This window comes from Mustelus asterias, unplaced genomic scaffold (genome assembly GCF_964213995.1).
Source record: "Mustelus asterias unplaced genomic scaffold, sMusAst1.hap1.1 HAP1_SCAFFOLD_2619, whole genome shotgun sequence".
In the NCBI taxonomy this organism is placed as follows: Eukaryota; Metazoa; Chordata; class Chondrichthyes; order Carcharhiniformes; family Triakidae; genus Mustelus; species Mustelus asterias.
This window is the reverse complement of record NW_027592564.1, coordinates 22,501-44,932: the sequence shown is the minus strand read 5'-3', so window position 1 is coordinate 44,932 and position 22,432 is coordinate 22,501. Positions and strand designations below refer to the sequence as shown.

General features: G+C 53.6%; 1 protein-coding gene across 1 annotated transcript in view; it reads right to left on the bottom strand.

The window, feature by feature from the left end:
- The window catches only part of LOC144489874 (uncharacterized), a gene marked incomplete at both ends in the record, with an annotated part of 47,087 nt that overhangs the window by 4,999 nt on the left and 19,656 nt on the right, over window positions 1-22,432 (bottom strand). The window contains 5 exons of the mRNA XM_078207704.1: window positions 377-448; window positions 642-737; window positions 903-1,021; window positions 3,815-3,902; window positions 4,411-4,516. Coding sequence (XP_078063830.1) covers window positions 377-448; window positions 642-737; window positions 903-1,021; window positions 3,815-3,902; window positions 4,411-4,516 — 481 coding nt within the window. The remainder of the gene's footprint in view (window positions 1-376; window positions 449-641; window positions 738-902; window positions 1,022-3,814; window positions 3,903-4,410; window positions 4,517-22,432) is intronic.

Genomic DNA, 22,432 nt, shown 5'->3' with positions numbered 1-22,432 from the left:
AGTGAACCCTGGGGCCCCAGTTGGCACTGTGCCCTGTGACCCCTAGGCCCTGTTCTTACTCTGGCCTGTGAAACAGGCCTCATGTCCACTGTGCCCTGTGACCGCTAGGCCCTGTTCTTACTCTGGCCTGTGAAACAGGCCTTGTGTCCACTGTGCCCTGTGACCCCAGGTCCTGTTGCCAGTGTGCCCTGCGTAACGCAGTGTTCGGGCCTGGAATGAGGTGATCGAGTCTCCGCAGTGCTGACAGGACAGCTGGAGGTTTGAGAGGCAGCAGCAGGAGGAGTGAAGCTGAAGAGAGAGAGAGGCGGGCAGAGCGCTCGGGACGACACACCGCAGCCTCAGAGAGGCCACCCGAGGCCTTTCTGGCCTCACTTACCCGGCCCGGATAGGGTTGGCAACCGGAGGGACATTATGGGATGTTTCCACGGCTGGACTGCTGGTGAACAGGCTGAGGGAAACAGAAAAGAGAGAGAGGGGCCACGTGAGGCAAGGGTGTGGACTGGTCTCTCAGCCCTCACTTCCCTGGGCAGGGAAGGCACTGAGCACCTGGAATAATACCAACGCAGAAAGAGAGTGAGAGGGAGAGAGGGGGAGAGCCAGCACAGGGTAAACCTGCACCTGTCCCCTCCAGACTCACTTACCCAGGGGGGACAGCACTGTCACTGGGGCTGTCCAGAGAATCCATACTGTCGTACACTGCAGGAGCTGCACTGCTGCTGTCACTGGCAAAAATTAAACTGGAGAGAAAGAGAGAGAGACACCGTGAGGGATTAATGTTCTCCTATCTCCCCCCTCCCTCTGATTGGGGAGAGGATGTGGACTCTCTGACCAGATTGGAAATGAAGTGACGAGCGCCATTGGGGGGTGGAGGGGGAGTTCTGCCACGCGGGTTACCCACTTACCCGGTGTGGATCGGGCTGGCGATTGGGCTGATGTTATCAGATGTCTCTGTGGCCGGACTGCTGGGCGTGAAGGAATCTTCATCCACGTCCCTGGACACGGAGATGGAATACTGCTGCAGCTGGAACAAGGAGGTAACATTACATCAACCTTAGACACTGGATCCTGAACTTCCGAACTCACAGACCACAATCAGTAAGGATCGGCAACAACACCTCCTCCACGATCATCCTCAACACCGGTGCCCCACAAGGCTGTGTCCTCAGCCCCCTACTATACACCTTATACACCTATGACTGTGTGGCCAAATTCCCCTCCAACTCGATTTACAAGTTGACACCACCGTAGTGGGTCGGATCTCAAACAATGACGAGACAGAGTACAGGAATGAGATAGAGAATCTGGTGAACTGGTGCGGCAACAATAATCTCTCCCTCAATGTCAAAATGAAGGAGATTGTCATCGACTTCAGGAAGCTTAAAGGAGAACATGCCCCTGTCTACATCAATGGGGACGAAGTAGAAAGGGCCGAAAGCTTCAAGTTTTTAGGTGTCCAGATCACCAACAACCTGTCCTGGTTCCCCCCATGTCGACACTATAGTTAAGAAAGCCCACCAACGCCTCTACTTTCTCAGAAGACTAAGGAAATTTGGCATGTCAGCTACAACTCTCACCAACTTTTACAGATGCACCACAGAGAGCATTCTTTCTGGCTGTATCACAGCTTGGTATGGCTCCTGCTCTGCCCAAGACCGCAAGGAACGACAAAGGGTCGTGAATGTAGCCCAATCCATCACGCAAACCAGCCTCCCATCCATTGACTCTGTCTACACTTCCCGCTGCCTCGGCAAAGCAGCCAGCATAATTAAGGACCCCACGCACCCTGGACATTCTCTCTTCCACCTTCTTCCGTCGGGAAAAAGATACAAAAGTCTGAGGTCACGTACCAACCGACTCAAGAACAGCTTCTTCCCTGCTGCTGTCAGACTTTTGAATGAACTTACCTTGGATTAAGTTGATCTTTCTCTGCACCCTAGCTATGACTGTAACACTACATTCTGCACTCTCTCCCTTCCTTCTCTATGAATGGTATGCTTTGTTTGTATAGCGCGCAAGAAACAATACTTTTCACTGTCTCCCAATACATGTGACAATAATAAATCAAATCAAATCAGAAAACCTTTAAGTCATTAAGTCCACTCTGCCCCACACGCAGAGAGTTCATCTATCTCTCAGTCCCCCGGGGAAAAGCGCTCAGACTTCCAGACAGCACAATGTTTACCTCAGGCCGCTTGACTGTGACGGATACAGGGGCATTTCTCCTGGCCTGCTGTGTTACTCAAGCAGGCTGGGAGACATCACGGGGAGCCAGGAGCGGGTCTCGCAACCGGTATCTGGCCAATCATGAGTCTCCCAGACAATGTTTTTCCATGTTTTTTTTATTCATTCCTGGGACATGGGTGTCGCTGGCTGGGCCAGCATTTATTGCCCATCCCTAGTTGCCCGAGGGCAGTGGAGAATCAACCACATTGCTGTGGCTCTGGAGTCACATGTAGGCCAGACCGGGTAAGGATGGCAGATTTCCTTCCCGAAAGGACATTAATGAATCAGATGGGTTTTTCCGACAATGGTTTCATGGTCATCAGTAGATTCTTAATTCCAGATATTTTTTATTGAATTCAAATTCCACCATCTGCCGTGGCGGGATTCGAACACAGATCCCCAGAACATGAGCTGAGTTTCTGGATTAAGAGTCTCGTGATAATACCACTCGGCCATCGCCTCCCTGATAGCTTCATGTTACAAGTTGGGGTTGTCTTTTTTGATGTTTTGACTGTGTACAGTTTTGGTCTCTTTACTTGAGAAAGGATATACTGGCAGTAGAGGGGGTGCAGAGGAGATTCACTAGGTTGAGAGGGTTGGCTTATGAGGAGAGACTGAGTAGACCAACAGACCGAGAGAGGGAGAGGGACCGAGAGAAGAAGAGAGATCGAGAGAGAGAGAGAAACAGAGCGAGACAGAGTGAGATTGAGAGAGAGTGAGAGACCAACAGACTGAGAGAGGGAGAGAGACCGAGACGGGGAGAGAGACTGAGACAGGGAGAGAGACTGAGACAGGGAGAGAGACCGAGACAGGGAGAGAGACCGAAACAGGGAGGGAGACCGAGAGAGTGAGAGACCGAGACAGGGAGGGAGACCGACTGAGTAGACTATGTTCATTGGAATTTAGAAGAATGAGGGGAGATCTTATAGAAACATATAAGATAATGAAGGGAATAGATAAGATAGAAGCAGGGAAGTTGTTTCCATTGGCGGGTGAAACTAGAACTAGGGGGCATAGCCTCAAAATAAGGGGAGCAGATTTAGGACTGAGTTGAGGAGGAACTTCTTCACACAAAGGGTTGTGAATGTGTGGAATTCCCTGCCCAAAGAACAGTACAGCACAGGAACAGGCCCTTCGGCCCTCCAAGCCTGCACCAACCATGCTGTTCGACTGAACTAAAACCAGATGCACTTACGGAGTCCATGTCCTTCTATTTCATTCCTATTCATTCCCAGTGAAGCAGTTGAGGCTATCTCGCTGAATGTTTTTCAGGCAAGGATAGATAAATTTTTGAACAGTAAAGGAATTAAGGGTTATGGTGAGCGGGCGGGTAAGTGGAGCTGAGTCCACAAAAAGATCAGCCATGATCTTAGTGAATGGTGGAGCAGGCTCGAGGGGCCAGATGGCCTACTCCTGCTCCTAGTTCTTGGCAATAGAGCATCGACACCATGAGGGAAGGGATAGTATTCAGCAGAAGCAAAGGGGAGGGGGACGATCCAGGTGAGGAGGATACGTGTGAGGGGGTTACCTTTTGCAGCCCTCATCATCCCATAGCCCAAGGCTGCTGGGCATGTCCACACTGCCGTCTTACCTGCTGTGTCTGAACTGTAACTTGCTCCTTGGCAGTGACAACCTCTGGAGCAGCGAATGACATTCTGTGCACAGCCGGAGAGTAAGACCTGGAAATGAATGATCGAAAAGACATTTTTTCCTTAACGTCCCACTCTCGCTCCTCAATCAATCCCACACACACACTTTCCCCAGTTGATTGTAATTCACTCTGTAGAAGAGTCAGGGTCCTCCTGTCTCCGATCTCTTCACCTGGGTTACGCAGACTGGGCACTCACAGCATGGTGACCCGTGGCTACAGGCTCCCATACCGCACTGCGGTGATAGATCAGCGCCGTGTGGAGCGGAATTTCTGCAGCCAAAAGGTTTGGTGAATCTGTGGAACGCATCGCCACAGAGGAGGCCAGGTCATTGAGTGTCTTTAAGATGGAGATAGATAGGTTCTTGATTGGTAAGGGGGTCAAAGATTACGGGGGAAAGGCGGGAGAATGGGGTTGAGAAACGTATCAGCCACGACTGAATGGCTCGATGGGCCGAGTGGCCTAATTCTGCTCCTATATCTCATGGTGTGTGTCCCCCTCCCCCCCCCTCACCCCCAACAAACCCAGTCAACCTTACACATCGAAATCAGCTGCCTTCCTCTCAGACAGGAAGTTATCTTCTTGTTCCTTTGACTCATCCAGCTTCAGGTACTTGCCCGTGTCTCCTCCAAGGACGTCTTCCCCTGCGGATCGGAGGAGGTCGAGAGGTCACCGACTATGGCACTCAGGTCCCTGCCTTGCAATTCCACATGGGTTTCCTTTCCTTCCAACCCCCTCCCCCTGCACCCGCCACCCACCACCACCCCCCCCCCCGACCTTTGGCGCCCAACCATCCCGTACTTCGCTCCCTGCCTCTCACCAAGTTACCTGCCGTGAGTGTCGCCATTGGCTCAGCATCCCATGAGCCGATGGTCGATGAGTCGATGGTCGATGACCCTCCCCACCGCCCCCTCCCTCTGCAGAGATGGTCAACATGCGCAGGATGAAGCAGCACCGAGGTGGAGTTGAAAGTTTATTTATTAGCCTCACAAGTCAGCTGACATTAACACCGCAATGAAGTTACTGTGAAAATCCCCCAGTCGCCACATCCTGTTTGGGTTACACTGAGGGAGAATTTAGCACCTAACCAGCACGTCTTTGTGGGAGGAAACCGGAGCACCCGGAGGAAACCCACGCAGATACGGGGAGAACGCGCAAACTCCACACAGACAGTGACCCAAACCGGGAATTGAACCCAGGTCCCTGGCGCTGTGAGGCAGCAGTGCTAACCACTGCGCCACCGTGCCTGCCGCTCAGTCCCGCTGAGGCTGCAGAGAAATCTCTGAACCACATGGCGTAAAACCACCCCAGCTAACAGCCACATAAGCACCCAGCCCAGTCCAGCCCCAGGCCTAGTCCCAGCCCAGGCTCAGCTCCAGCCCCAGGCCTAGTCCCAGCCCAGGCCCAGCTCCAGCCCTAGGCCCAGGCCCAGTCTCAGGCCCAGCTCCAGCCCCAGCCCCATGCCCAGCCCCAGCCCCAGCCCCAATCCCAGACCCAGGCCCAGGCCCATCCCCAGCCCCACCCAGCCCCGGTCCCAGCCCCGGTCCCAGCTCCAGCCCCAGGCCCAGTCCCAGTCTCAGGCCCAGCTCCAGCCCTAGGCCCAGTCCCAGTCTCAGGCCCAGCTCCAGCCCCAGCCCCATGCCCAGCCCCAGCCCCAATCCCAGGCCCAGGCCCAGGCCCATCCCCAGCCCCAGCCCCGGTCCCAGCTCCAGGCCCAGCCCCAGGCACAGCCCCAGGCACAGCCCCGGCCCCAGCCCCGGTCCCAGCCCCAGCCCCGGCCCCGGTCCCAGGCCCAGCCCCAAGCCCAGTCCCCGGCCCAGCTCTAGCCCCAGCCCCATGCCCAGCCCCAAGCTGAAATGGCAGCAAGACATCAGAACATTGCAGAGTTCCCGAAGCTGGAGGGAGTGTGAAGATAGCTCATGATGACAGGAGGGGGGAGAGAGGGAGGGAGGATGTGTTATTCTCCACTATGGTCAGCATGAGGTAGCCTGGAATGTGATTTTGCCCCCAGCCTGAGTCACATTTGGCACAATGATGGGTGTTTTTGAAGCAAAAAGCAGACTCCTACCTAGCAGAGTGTGGGGATTGCCTGAAAAGCAAGAGGAGCAGCATTTAGACCACCATCAGAACACACACACTCTCACACACACCCGCACCCGCTCCCACACTCTCACACACGCTCCCACACACACCCGCACCCGCTCCCACACTCCCACACACACTCACACACACCCGCACCCGCTCCCACACTCCCACACACTCTCACACACACCCGCACCCGCTCCCACACTCCCACACACTCTCACACACACCCGCACCCGCTCCCACACTCTCACACACGCTCCCACACACACCCGCACCCGCTCCCACACTCCCACACACACTCACACACACCCGCACCCGCTCCCACACTCCCACACACTCTCTCTCACACACCCGCACCCGCTCCCACACTCTCACACACGCTCCCACACACACCCGCACCCGCTCCCACACTCCCACACACACTCACACACACCCGCACCCGCTCCCACACTCCCACACACTCTCTCCCACACACCCGCACCCGCTCCCACACTCTCTCTCTCTCACACCCACACCCGCTCCCACACTCTCTCACACACACCCGCACCCGCTCCCACACTCCCACACACACTCTCACACACACCCGCACCCGCTCCCACACTCTCTCACACACCCGCACCCGCTCCCACACTCTCTCTCACACCCGCTCCCACACACTCTCTCTCACACACCCGCACCTGCTCCCACACTCCCACACTCTCTCTCTCACACACCCGCACCTGCTCCCACACTCTCTCTCTCACACCCGCTCCCACACTCCCACACACTCTCTCTCACACACCCGCACCCGCTCCCACACTCTCTCTCACAGACCCGCACCTGCTCCCACACTCCCACACACTCTCTCTCACACACCCGCACCTGCTCCCACACTCTCTCACACACCCGCACCCGCTCCCACACTCTCTCACACACCCGCACCCGCTCCCACACTCTCTCTCTCACACACCCGCACCCGCTCCCACACTCTCTCTCACACACCCGCACCCACACTCTCTCTCTCACACCCGCACCCGCTCCCACACTCTCTCTCGCACACCCGCATCCGCTCCCACACTCTCTCACACACACCCGCACCCGCTCCCACACTCTCTCACACACACCTGCACCCGCTCCCACACTCTCTCACACACACCCGCACCCGCTCCCACACTCTCTCTCGCACACCCGCATCCGCTCCCACACTCTCTCACACACACCCGCACCCGCTCCCACACTCTCTCACACACCCGCACCCGCTCCCACACTCTCTCACACACCCGCACCCGCTCCCACACTCTCTCACACACACCCGCACCCGCTCCCACACTCTCTCTCACACACCCACACCCGCTCCCACACTCTCTCTCACACACCCACACCCGCTCCCACACTCTCTCTCACACACCCACACCCGCTCCCACACTCTCTCTCACACACCCACACCCGCTCCCACACTCTCTCACACACACCCGCACCCGCTCCCACACTCTCTCACACACCCGCACCCACACTCTCTCACACACCCGCACCCGCTCCCACACTCTCTCTCACACACCCGCACCCACACTCTCTCTCTCACACCCGCACCCGCTCCCACACTCTCTCGCACACCCGCATCTGCTCCCACACTCTCTCACACACACCCGCACCCGCTCCCACACTCTCTCACACACACCTGCACCCGCTCCCACACTCTCTCACACACACCCACACCCGCTCCCACACTCTCTCTCTCACACCCGCACCCGCTCCCACACTCTCTCACACACACCCGCACCCGCTCCCACACTCTCACACACCCGCTCCCGCTCCCACACTCTCTCACACACACCCGCACCCGCTCCCACACTCTCTCTCACACACCCACACCCGCTCCCACACTCTCTCTCACACACCCACACCCGCTCCCACACTCTCTCTCTCACACCCACACCCGCCCCCACACTCTCTCACACACCCGCACCCGCTCCCACACTCTCTCTCACACCCGCACCCGCTCCCACACTCTCTCTCACACCCACACCCGCCCCCACACTCTCTCTCACACACCCGCACCCGCTCCCACACTCTCTCACACACCCGCACCCGCTCCCACACTCTCTCACACACCCGCACCCGCTCCCACACTCTCTCTCACACACCCGCACCCGCCCCCACACTCTCTCTCACACACCCGCACCCGCTCCCACACTCTCTCACACACCTGCACCTGCTCCCACTCCCACACTCTCTCTCTCACACCCGCACCCTCTGCTGCAGTTTTTTCTTGGCACGATGTACCCAGTCCAGCAGGTCCCGAGGGAGGTGGGACAGGGTGGAAGCCACAGTGAACAGGGCAACTTGTGAGGGAGCGGTACAGAGTGAGTGTCACCCGGGTGCAGCACACACACCGTCACACACAGCACTATACACACATACACACTGTCACACACACACACACACACACACACACAGCGTCACACACACACACACCGTCACACACAGCACTATACACACATACACACTGTCACACACACACACACAAACGTCACACACACACAGCATCACACACAGCACTATACACACATACACACTGTCACACACACACACACACAGCGTCACACACACACACACAGCATCACACACAGCACTATACACACATACACACTGTCACACACACACACACAGCATCACACACAGCACTATACACACATACACACTGTCACACACACACAGCGTCTCACACACACACACACACAGCGTCACACACACACACACACACAGCGTCTCACACACACACAGCGTCTCACACACACAAACACATATATACATATACACAAATACAGACAGACACACATACATACAGATACGCACAAATACACAAACATATACTCATACAAATACAGGTAGATTAGCACACGTTCACGATGACAGAAATATACACACACACAGCCTCACACACACACACAGCGTCACACACACACACAGCGTCACACACACACACAGCCTCACACACACACAGCCTCACACACACACAGCCTCACACACACACAGCCTCACACACACACAGCCTCACACACACACAGCCTCACACACACACAGCCTCACACACACACAGCCTCACACACACACAGCCTCACACACACACAGCGCCACACACACACAGCGCCACACACACACAGCGCCACACACACACAGCGCCACACACACACAGCGCCACACACACACAGCGCCACACACACACAGCGCCACACACACACAGCGCCACACACACACAGCGCCACACACACACAGCGCCACACACACACAGCGCCACACACACACAGCGCCACACACACACAGCGCCACACACACACAGCGCCACACACACACAGCGCCACACACACACAGCGCCACACACACACAGCGCCACACACACACAGCGCCACACACACACAGCGCCACACACACACAGCGCCACACACACACAGCGCCACACACACACAGCGCCACACACACACAGCGCCACACACACACAGCGCCACACACACACAGCGCCACACACACACAGCGCCACACACACACAGCGCCACACACACACAGCGCCACACACACACAGCGCCACACACACACAGCGCCACACACACACAGCGCCACACACACACAGCGTCACACACACACAGCGCCACACACACACAGCGCCACACACACACAGCGCCACACACACACAGCGCCACACACACACAGCGCCACACACACACAGCGCCACACACACACAGCGTCACACACACACACACAGCGTCACACACACACAGCGCCACACACACACACACAGCGCCACACACACACAGCCTCACACACACACAGCCTCACACACACACACACACAGCGTCACACACACACACAGCGTCTCACACACACACAGCGTCTCACACACACACAGCGTCTCACACACACACAGCGTCTCACACACACACAGCGTCTCACACACACACAGCGTCTCACACACACACAGCGTCTCACACACACACAGCGTCACACACACACAGCGTCTCACACACACACAGCGTCACACACACACACCGTCACACACACACACCGTCACACACACACACCGTCACACACACACACCGTCACACACACACACCGTCACACACACACACCGTCACACACACACACCGTCACACACACACACCGTCACACACTCACACCGTCACACACACACACCGTCACACACACACACCGTCACACACACACACCGTCACACACACACACCGTCACACACACACACAGTACTATACACACACACACAGCACTATACACACACGCACAGCACTATACACACACACACAGCACTATACACACACACAGCACTATACACACACCGTCTCACACACACTCACACCGTCACACACACACACAGCACTATACACACACCGTCTCACACACACTCACACCGTCACACACACACACAGTACTATACACACACACACACACCGTCACACACACACCGTCACACACACAGCACTATAGACACACTGTCTCTCACACACACACCGTCACACACACACCGTCACACACACACCGTCACACACACACACAGTCACACACACACACTATACACACACACACTGTCACACACACACACACCGTCACACACACACACACCGTCTCACACATACACACATACCGTCACACACACTGTCACACACACACACACACCGTCACACACACACAGCACTATACACACATGCACACACCGTCTCACACACACACTCACCGTCACACACACACATACTGTCACACACACACACCGTCACACACAGCACTAGATACACACACACACCGTCTCACACACACACACACCGTCTCACGCACACACACCCACACACACAGCTATCTCCCTCACTCACTTTCCATCACTGCTTCTCTTGTAGCAAGTAGGTTAGCCCATATTCAGTGCAGTTCCTGCGCGCACACACACTCACTCTCTCTCACACACACATACACACACACATACATACGCACTCACACTCAGACACCGACACACACACCCACACACCGACACAAACACACAGAGACAGCGTCACACACACACAGCGTCACACACACACACACAGCATCACACCCACCCACAGCGTCTCACACACACACAGCGTCTCACACACACACAGCGTCACACACACACACAGCGTCTCACACACACACAGCGTCTCACACACACACAGCGTCTCACACACACACAGCGTCTCACACACACACAGCGTCTCACACACACACACACACAGCATCACACACACACACACAGAGCCTCACACACACACAGCCTCACACACACACACAGCGTCTCACACACACACAGCGTCTCACACACACACAGCGTCTCACACACACACAGCCTCACACACACACAGCCTCACACACACACACAGCGTCACACACACACACAGCGTCACACACACACACAGCCTCACACACACACAGCCTCACACACACACAGCCTCACACACACACAGCCTCACACACACACAGCCTCACACACACACAGCCTCACACACACACAGCCTCACACACACACAGCCTCACACACACACAGCCTCACACACACACAGCCTCACACACACACAGCGCCACACACACACAGCGCCACACACACACAGCGCCACACACACACAGCGCCACACACACACAGCGCCACACACACACAGCGCCACACACACACAGCGCCACACACACACAGCGCCACACACACACAGCGCCACACACACACAGCGCCACACACACACAGCGCCACACACACACAGCGCCACACACACACAGCGCCACACACACACAGCGCCACACACACACAGCGCCACACACACACAGCGCCACACACACACAGCGCCACACACACACAGCGCCACACACACACAGCGCCACACACACACAGCGCCACACACACACAGCGCCACACACACACAGCGCCACACACACACAGCGCCACACACACACAGCGCCACACACACACAGCGCCACACACACACAGCGCCACACACACACAGCGCCACACACACACAGCGCCACACACACACAGCGCCACACACACACAGCGCCACACACACACAGCGCCACACACACACAGCGCCACACACACACAGCGCCACACACACACAGCGCCACACACACAGCGCCACACACACACAGCGCCACACACACACAGCGTCACACACACACAGCGCCACACACACACAGCGCCACACACACACAGCGCCACACACACACAGCGCCACACACACACAGCGCCACACACACACACACAGCGTCACACACACACACACAGCGTCACACACACACAGCGCCACACACACACACACAGCGCCACACACACACAGCCTCACACACACACAGCCTCACACACACACACACAGCGTCACACACACACACAGCGTCTCACACACACACAGCGTCTCACACACACACAGCGTCTCACACACACACAGCGTCTCACACACACACAGCGTCTCACACACACACAGCGTCTCACACACACACAGCGTCTCACACACACACAGCGTCTCACACACACACAGCGTCACACACACACAGCGTCTCACACACACACAGCCTCACACACACACAGCCTCACACACACACAGCCTCACACACACACAGCCTCACACACACACAGCCTCACACACACACAGCCTCACACACACACAGCCTCACACACACACAGCCTCACACACACACAGCCTCACACACACACAGCGCCACACACACACAGCGCCACACACACACAGCGCCACACACACACAGCGCCACACACACACAGCGCCACACACACACAGCGCCACACACACACAGCGCCACACACACACAGCGCCACACACACACAGCGCCACACACACACAGCGCCACACACACACAGCGCCACACACACACAGCGCCACACACACACAGCGCCACACACACACAGCGCCACACACACACAGCGCCACACACACACAGCGCCACACACACACAGCGCCACACACACACAGCGCCACACACACACAGCGCCACACACACACAGCGCCACACACACACAGCGCCACACACACACAGCGCCACACACACACAGCGCCACACACACACAGCGCCACACACACACAGCGCCACACACACACAGCGCCACACACACACAGCGCCACACACACACAGCGCCACACACACACAGCGCCACACACACACAGCGCCACACACACACAGCGCCACACACACACAGCGCCACACACACACAGCGCCACACACACACAGCGCCACACACACACAGCGCCACACACACACAGCGCCACACACACACAGCGCCACACACACACAGCGCCACACACACACAGCGTCACACACACACACAGCGCCACACACGCACAGCGCCACACACGCACAGCGCCACACACACACAGCGCCACACACACACAGCGTCACACACACACACACAGCGTCACACACACACAGCGCCACACACACACACACAGCGCCACACACACACAGCCTCACACACACACAGCCTCACACACACACACACAGCGTCACACACACACACAGCGTCTCACACACACACAGCGTCTCACACACACACAGCGTCTCACACACACACAGCGTCTCACACACACACAGCGTCTCACACACACACAGCGTCTCACACACACACAGCGTCTCACACACACACAGCGTCACACACACACAGCGTCTCACACACACACAGCGTCACACACACACACCGTCACACACACACACCGTCACACACACACACCGTCACACACACACACCGTCACACACACACACCGTCACACACACACACCGTCACACACACACACCGTCACACACACACACCGTCACACACTCACACCGTCACACACACACACCGTCACACACACACACCGTCACACACACACACCGTCACACACACACACCGTCACACACACACACAGTACTATACACACACACACAGCACTATACACACACGCACAGCACTATACACACACACACCGCACTATACACACACACAGCACTATACACACACCGTCTCACACACACTCACACCGTCACACACACACACAGCACTATACACACACCGTCTCACACACACTCACACCGTCACACACACACACAGTACTATACACACACACACACACCGTCACACACACACCGTCACACACACAGCACTATAGACACACTGTCTCTCACACACACACCGTCACACACACACCGTCACACACACACCGTCACACACACACACAGTCACACACACACACTATACACACACACACTGTCACACACACACACACCGTCACACACACACACACCGTCTCACACATACACACATACCGTCACACACACTGTCACACACACACACACACCGTCACACACACACAGCACTATACACACATGCACACACCGTCTCACACACACACTCACCGTCACACACACACATACTGTCACACACACACACCGTCACACACAGCACTAGATACACACACACACCGTCTCACACACACACACACCGTCTCACGCACACACACCCACACACACAGCTATCTCCCTCACTCACTTTCCATCACTGCTTCTCTTGTAGCAAGTAGGTTAGCCCATATTCAGTGCAGTTCCTGCGCGCACACACACTCACTCTCTCTCACACACACATACACACACACATACATACGCACTCACACTCAGACACCGACACACACACCCACACACCGACACAAACACACAGAGACAGCGTCACACACACACAGCGTCACACACACACACACAGCATCACACCCACCCACAGCGTCTCACACACACACAGCGTCTCACACACACACAGCGTCACACACACACACAGCGTCTCACACACACACAGCGTCTCACACACACACAGCGTCTCACACACACACAGCGTCTCACACACACACAGCGTCTCACACACACACAGCGTCTCACACACACACAGCGTCACACACACACACAGCGTCTCACACACACAGCGTCTCACACACACACAGCGTCTCACACACACACAGCGTCTCACACACACAGCGTCTCACACACACACAGCGTCTCACACACACACAGCGTCTCACACACACACAGCGTCACACACACACACAGCGTCACACACACACACAGCGTCACACACACACACAGCGTCACACACACACACAGCGTCACACACACACACAGCGTCACACACACACACAGCGTCACACACACACACACCGTCACACACACACACACCGTCACACACACACACCGTCACACACACACACCGTCACACACTCACACCGTCACACACACACACCGTCACACACACACACCGTCACACACACACACCGTCACACACACACACAGTACTATACACACACACACAGTACTATACACACACACACAGCACTATACACACACACACAGCACTATACACACACACACAGCACTATACACACACACACAGCACTATACACACACACACAGCACTATACACACACCGTCTCACACACACTCACACCGTCACACACACACACAGCACTATACACACACCGTCTCACACACACTCACACCGTCACACACACACACAGTACTATACACACACACACACACCGTCACACACACACACACACCGTCACACACACACACAGTACTATACACACACACACACACCGTCACACACACAGCACTATAGACACACTGTCTCACACACACACACACCGTCACACACACACCGTCACACACACACACAGTCACACACACACACTATACACACACACCGTCACACACACACACACCGTCACACACACACACACCGTCACACACACACACACCGTCACACACACACACTATAAACACACACCGTCACACACACACCGTCACACACACACACACCGTCACACACACTGTCTCACACATACACACATACCGTCACACACACTGTCACACACACACACACACCGTCACACACACACAGCACTATACACACATGCACACACCGTCTCACACACACACTCACCGTCACACACTGTCACACACACACACCGTCACACACAGCACTAGATACACACACACACCGTCTCACACACACACACACCGTCTCACGCACACACACCCACACACACAGCTATCTCCCTCACTCACTTTCCATCACTGCTTCTCTTGTAGCAAGTAGGTTAGCCCATATTCAGTGCAGTTCCTGCGCGCACACACACTCACTCTCTCTCACACACACATACATACATACGCACTCACACTCAGACACCGACACACACACCCACACACCGACACAAACACACACACACACAAGTTATAAAACTCAATGTCTGGGTCCAAACATCGAGCAGCAGAACGATGGGAAAGTGAACTGTTTGCAGCAACAGGGCACGGATTTGCCGGGTAGCTGTTACCGATCGGACACCTCTCTGCTGAATCATTACTGCCTCATATTGGAAAAGATTCTACTGAGGTTCAGAATTAAACCAGCTCAGCTGATAAACAGCTTGTATTTGCAAAGCTGCAGCGAGCTCACAGCTCAGCAAGGTATTGGACAAAATTATATCACTCTCCTGTTAACTGTGGGTCTACTTGATTCCCACACAATTCCTTCTGCCTGCCCTGTGTGTGTGTGTGTGTGTATGTGACAGTCAGTGTGTGTGACAGAGAGAGAGTGTGTGTGTGTGTCAGAAAGTGTGTGTGTTAGAGAGAGTGTGTGTGTGTGAGAGAGTGTGAGAGAGTGTGTGTGTGTGTGTGAGAGAGTGTGTGTGTGAGAGTGTGTGTGTGTGAGAGTGTGTGTGTGTGAGAGTGTGTGTGTGTGAGAGTGTGTGTGTATGAGAGTGTGAGTGTGTGAGAGAGAATGTGTGTGAGAGAGAATGTGTGTGAGAGAGAGTGTTTGCGTGTGAGAGAGTGTGCGTGAGAGGGAGTGTGTGCATGTGAGAGAGAGTGTGTGTGTGAGAGAGAGAGTGTGTGTGTGTGTGTGTGTGTGTGAGAGAGAGAGTGTGCGTGAGAGAGAAAGTGTGTGTGTGTTAGAGAAAGAGTGTGTGTGTGTTAGAGAGAGTGTGTGTGTGTTAGAGAGAGTGTGTGTGTGTTAGAGAGAGTGTGTGTGTGTTAGAGAGAGTATGTGTGAGAGAGAGAGTGTGTGTGAGAGAGAGTGTGCGTGTGAGAGAGAGTGTGTGTGAGAGAGTGTGTGCGTGTGAGAGTGTGTGCGTGTGAGAGAGAGTGTGTGCATGTGAGAGTGTGTGTGTATGTGTGAGAGAGTGTGCGTGAGAAAGTGTGTGCGTGTTAGAGAGAGTGTGTGTGTGAGAGGGAGAGTGTGTGCCTGTGAGAGAGTGTGTGCGTGTGAGAGAGTGTGTGCGTGTGAGAGAGAGTGTGTGTGAGAGAGAGTGTGTGTGAGAGAGAGTGTGTGCGTGAGAGAGAGTGTGCGCGTGTGAGAGAGTGTGCGTGTGAGAGAGTGTGTGCGTGTGAGAGAGAGTGTGTGCGTGTGAGAGAGAGTGTGTGCGTGTGAGAGAGAGTGTGTGCGTGTGAGAGAGAGTGTGTGCGTGTGAGAGTGTGTGTGTGAGAGAGAGAGAGTGTGTGTGTGTTAGAGAGTGTGTGCGTGTGAGAGAGAGTGTGTGCGTGTGAGAGAGAGTGTGTGTGTTAGAGAGAGAGTGTGTGTGTGTGTGAGAGAGAGGGTGTGTGTGAGAGAGAGAGTGTGTGTGAGAGAGAGAGTGTGTGTGAGAGAGAGAGTGTGTGTGAGAGAGAGAGTGTGTGTGAGAGAGAGAGTGTGTGTGAGAGAGAGAGTGTGTGTGAGAGAGAGAGTGTGAAAGAGAGAGAGAGTGTGTGTGAGAGAGAGAGTGTGTGTGAGAGAGAGAGTGTGTGTGAGAGAGAGAGTGTGTGTGAGAGAGAGAGTGTGTGTGAGAGAGAGAGTGTGTGTGTGAGAGAGAGAGTGTGTGTGAGAGAGAGAGTGTGTGCGTGTGAGAGTGTGTGCGTGTGAGAGAGAGTGTGTGTGTGAGAGAGAGTGTGTGCGTGTGAGAGAGAGTGTGTGCGTGTGAGAGAGAGTGTGTGCGTGTGAGAGAGAGTGTGTGCGTGTGAGAGAGAGTGTGTGCGTGTGAGAGAGAGTGTGTGCATGTGAGAGTGTATGTGTATGTGTGAGAGAGAGAGTGTGTGTGTGAGAGAGAGTGTGTGTGTGAGAGAGAGTGTGTGTGTGAGAGAGAGTGTGTGTGTGAGAGAGAGTGTGTGCGTGTGAGAGAGAGTGTGTGTGTGAGAGAGAGAGTGTGTGTGTGAGAGAGAGTGTGTGCATGTGAGAGTGTATGTGTATGTGTGAGAGAGAGAGTGTGTGTGAGAGAGAGTGTGTACGTGAGAAAGTGTGTGCGTGTTAGAGTGTGTGTGTGAGAGAGAGTGTGTGTGTGTGAGAGAGAGAATATGTGTGTGAGAGAGAGTGTGTGTGTGTGAGAGTGTGTGCGTGTGAGAGTGTGTGTGAGAGAGAGTGTGTGCATGTGACAGTGTGTGTGTGTGTGTGTGTGTGTGAGAGAGAGTGCGTGAGAGAGAAAGTGTGTGTGTGTGTGTGTGTGTGTTAGAGCGAGAGTGTGTGTGTGTGTGTTAGAGCGAGAGTGTGTGTGTGTGTGAGAGAGTGAGTGTGTGAGAGAGAGAGAGAGAGAGTGTGTGTGTGTGTGTGTGAGGGAGAGAGAGAGAGTGTCATAGAGGTTTACAGCATGGAAACAGGCCCTTTGGCCCCACTTGTCCATGCCGCCCTTTGTAATGAAACCCCTCAGCCAGTCCCAATTACCCACATTTGGCCCATATCCCTCTACACCCATCTTATCCATGTAACTGTCTAAACGCTTTTTAAAAGACAAAATTGTACCCGCCTCTACTACTACCTCTGGCAGCTTGTTCCAGATACTCACCACCCTGTGTGAAAAAATTGCCTCTCTGGACATGTTTGTATCTCTCCCCTCTCACCTTAAACCTATGCCCTCTAGTTTTGGACTCCCCTACCTTTGGGAAAAGATATTGACTATCTAGCTGATCTGTGCCCTCATTATTTTCGAGACCTCTATAAGGTCACCCCTCAGCCTTCTGCGCTCCAGAGAAAAAAGTCCCAGTCTATCCAGCCTCTCCTTATAACTCAAACCATCAAGTCCTGATAGCATCCTAGTAAATCTTTTCTGCACTCTTTCGAGTTTAATAATATCCTTTCTATAATGGGGTGACCAAAACTGTACACAGTATCCAAGTGTGGCCTTACCAATGTCTTGTACAACTTCAACAAGACGTCCCAACTCCTGTATTCAATGTTCTGACCAATGAAACCAAGCATGCCGAATGCCTTCTTCACCACTCTGTCCACCTGTGACTCTACTTTCAAGGACCTATGAACCCGTACCTCTAGATCTCTTTGTTCTGTAACTCTCCCCAGTGCCCTACCATTAACTGAGTAAGTCCTGCCCTGGTTCAATCGACCAAAATGTGTCACCTCACATTTATCGAAATTAAACTCCATCTGCCATTCGTCAGCCCACTGGCCCAATTGATCAAGATCCTGTTGCAATCAGAGATAACTTTCTTCACTGTCCACTATGCCACCAATCTTGGTGCCATCTGCAAACTTACTAACCATGCCTCCTATATTCTCATCCAAATCATTAATATAAATGACAAATAACAGTGGACCCAGCACCGATCCCCGAGGCACACCGCTGGTCACAGGCCTCCAGTTTGAAAAACAACTCTCTCCAACCACCCTCTGGCTTCTGTCATCAAGCCGATTTTGTATCCATTTAGCTACCTCACCCTGGATCCTGTGAGATTTAACTTTATGCAACAACCTACCATGCGGTACCTTGTCAAAGGCCTTCCTGAAGTCCATGTAGACAACATCAACTGCACTGCCCTCATCTACCTTCTTGGTTACCCCTTTAAAAAACTCAATCAAATTTGTGAGACATGATTTTCCACTCACAAAGCCATGCTGACTGTCCCGAATCAATCCTCGTGTCTCTAAATCCATGTGTCCATGTGCATAGATCTCTGAAAGTTGGCACCCAGGTTGATCGGGTTGCTAAGAAGGCGTACGGTGTGTTAGCTTTTAGTGGTAGAGGGATTGAGTTTCGGAGCCAGGAGGTCATGTTGCAACTGTACAAAACTCTGGTGCGGCCGCATTTGGAGTATTGCGTACAGTTCTGGTCGCCGCATTATAGGAAGGATGTGGAAGTGTTGGAAAGGGTGCAGAGGAGATTTACCAGGATGTTGCCTGGTATGGTGGGAAAATCGTATGAGGAAAGGCTGAGGGGCTTGAGGTTGTTTTCGTTAGAGAGAAGAAGGTTAAGAGGTGACTTAATAGAGGCATACAAGATGATCAGAGGATTAGATAGGGTGGATAGTGAGAGGCTTTTTCCTCGGATGGTGATGGCTAGCACGAGGGGACATAGCTTCAAATTGAGGGGTGATAGATATAGGACAGATGTTAGAGGTAGGTTCTTTACTCAGAGAGTAGTAAGGGCGTGGAATGCCCTGCCTGCAGCAGTAGTGGACTCGTCAACATTAAGAGCATTCAAATGGTGATTGGATAAACATATGGATGATATTGGAATAGTGTAGGTTAGATGGGCTTTAGATTGGTTTCACTGGCGCAACATCGAGGGCTGAAGGGCCTGTACTGCGCTGTAATGTTCTATGTTTTATGTTCTAAATGCCTGTAGATCCTGTCTCTCAGAATACCTTCTAAAAACGTACCCACTACAGATGTGAGGCTCACCGGCCTGTAGTTCCCAGGCTTTTCCCTGCAGCCCTTTTTAAACATAGGCCCAAAATTTGCCACCCTCCAATCTTCAGGTACCTCACCTGTGACTATCGATGATTCAAATATCTCTGCTAGGGGACCCGCAATTTCCTCCCTAGCCTCCCACAATGGCCTGGGATACATTTCATCAGGTCCCAGGGAGTTATCTACCTTGATGCGCTTGAAGACTTCCAGCACCTCTCTCTCTGTTATATATACACTCCTCAAGACATCACTATTTATTTCCAAGTTCCCCAGGCTTTTCTCAACAGTAAATACTGATGAGAAATATTCATTTAGGATCTCACCCATCCCTTGTGAATCTGCACATAGATGACCTTGTTGATCCTTAAGAGGCCCCACTCTCCCCATAGTTACTCTTTTGGCCTTTATCTATTTGTCGAATCTCTTTGGATTCTCCTTTGCCTTATCTGCCAAAACAATCTCGTGTCCCCTTTTTGCCCTCCTGATTTCTCTCAACTCTACTCCTACACTCCCTATACTCTTCAAGGGATTCACTTGATCCCAGCTACCTATGCATGTCATGTGCCTCCTTCTTCTTCTTGACCAGGGCCTCAATATCCCGCGTCATCCAGGGTTCATACTTCTACTAGCCTTACCCTTCACTCTAAGTGGGATATGTTTACCCTGAACTCTGATTAACACACTTTTGAAAGCCTCCCACTTACCAGACATCCCTTTGCCTTCCCACAGACTCCCCCAATTAACTTTTGAAAGTTCCTGCCTGATACCATCAAAATTGACCTTGCCCCAATTTAGAATGTTAACTTTTGGGCCAGACCTTTCATTCTCCATAGCTATCTTAAAACTAATAGAATGATGCGATTAGGCAAGAATTAGGGGGCATAAGTTGGGAACAGAAACTGTCAGAGAAAGGAACTAATGAAAAGTGGAACTTTTTCAAGGAACAAATACTGGATGTCCTTGATAGGTATGTCCCTGTCAGGCAGGGAGGAAATGGCCGAGTGAGGGAACCATGGTTCACAAAAGAGGTGGAATGTCTTGTGAAAAGGAAGAGGGAAGCTTATGTAGGGATGAGGAAACAAGGTTCAGATGGCTCGATTGAGGGTTACAAGTTAGCAAGGAATGAGCTGAAAAAGGGGCTTCGGAGAGCTCGGAGGGGACACGAGAAGTCCTTGGCGGGTCGGATCAAGGAAAACCCCAAGGCTTTTTACTCTTATGTGAGGAATAAAAGAATGACCAGGGTGAGGTTAGGGCCAGTCAAGGACAGTAGTGGGAACTTGTGTATGGAGTCAGTAGAGATAGGCGAGGTGATGAATGAATACTTTTCTTCAGTGTTCACCAAGGAGAGGGGCCATGTTTTTGAGGAAGAGAAGGTGTTACAGGCTAATAGGCTGGAGGAAATAGATGTTCGGAGGGAGGATGTCCTGGCAGTTTTGAATAAACTGAAGGTCGATAAGTCCCCTGGGCCTGATGAAATGTATCCTAGGATTCTTTGGGAGGCAAGGGATGAGATTGCAGAGCCTTTGGCTTTGATCTTTGGGTCCTCGCTGTCCACGGGGATGGTGCCAGAGGACTGGAGAATGGCGAATGTTGTTCCTTTGTTTAAGAAAGGGAATAGAAATGACCCTGGTAATTACAGACCAGTTAGTCTTACTTCGGTGGTTGGTAAATTGATGGAAAAGGTCCTTAGAGATGGGATTTACGACCATTTAGAAAGATGCGGATTAATCCGGGATAGTCAGCATGGATTCGTGAAGGGCAAGTCGTGCCTCACAAATTTGATAGAATTTTTTGAGGAGGT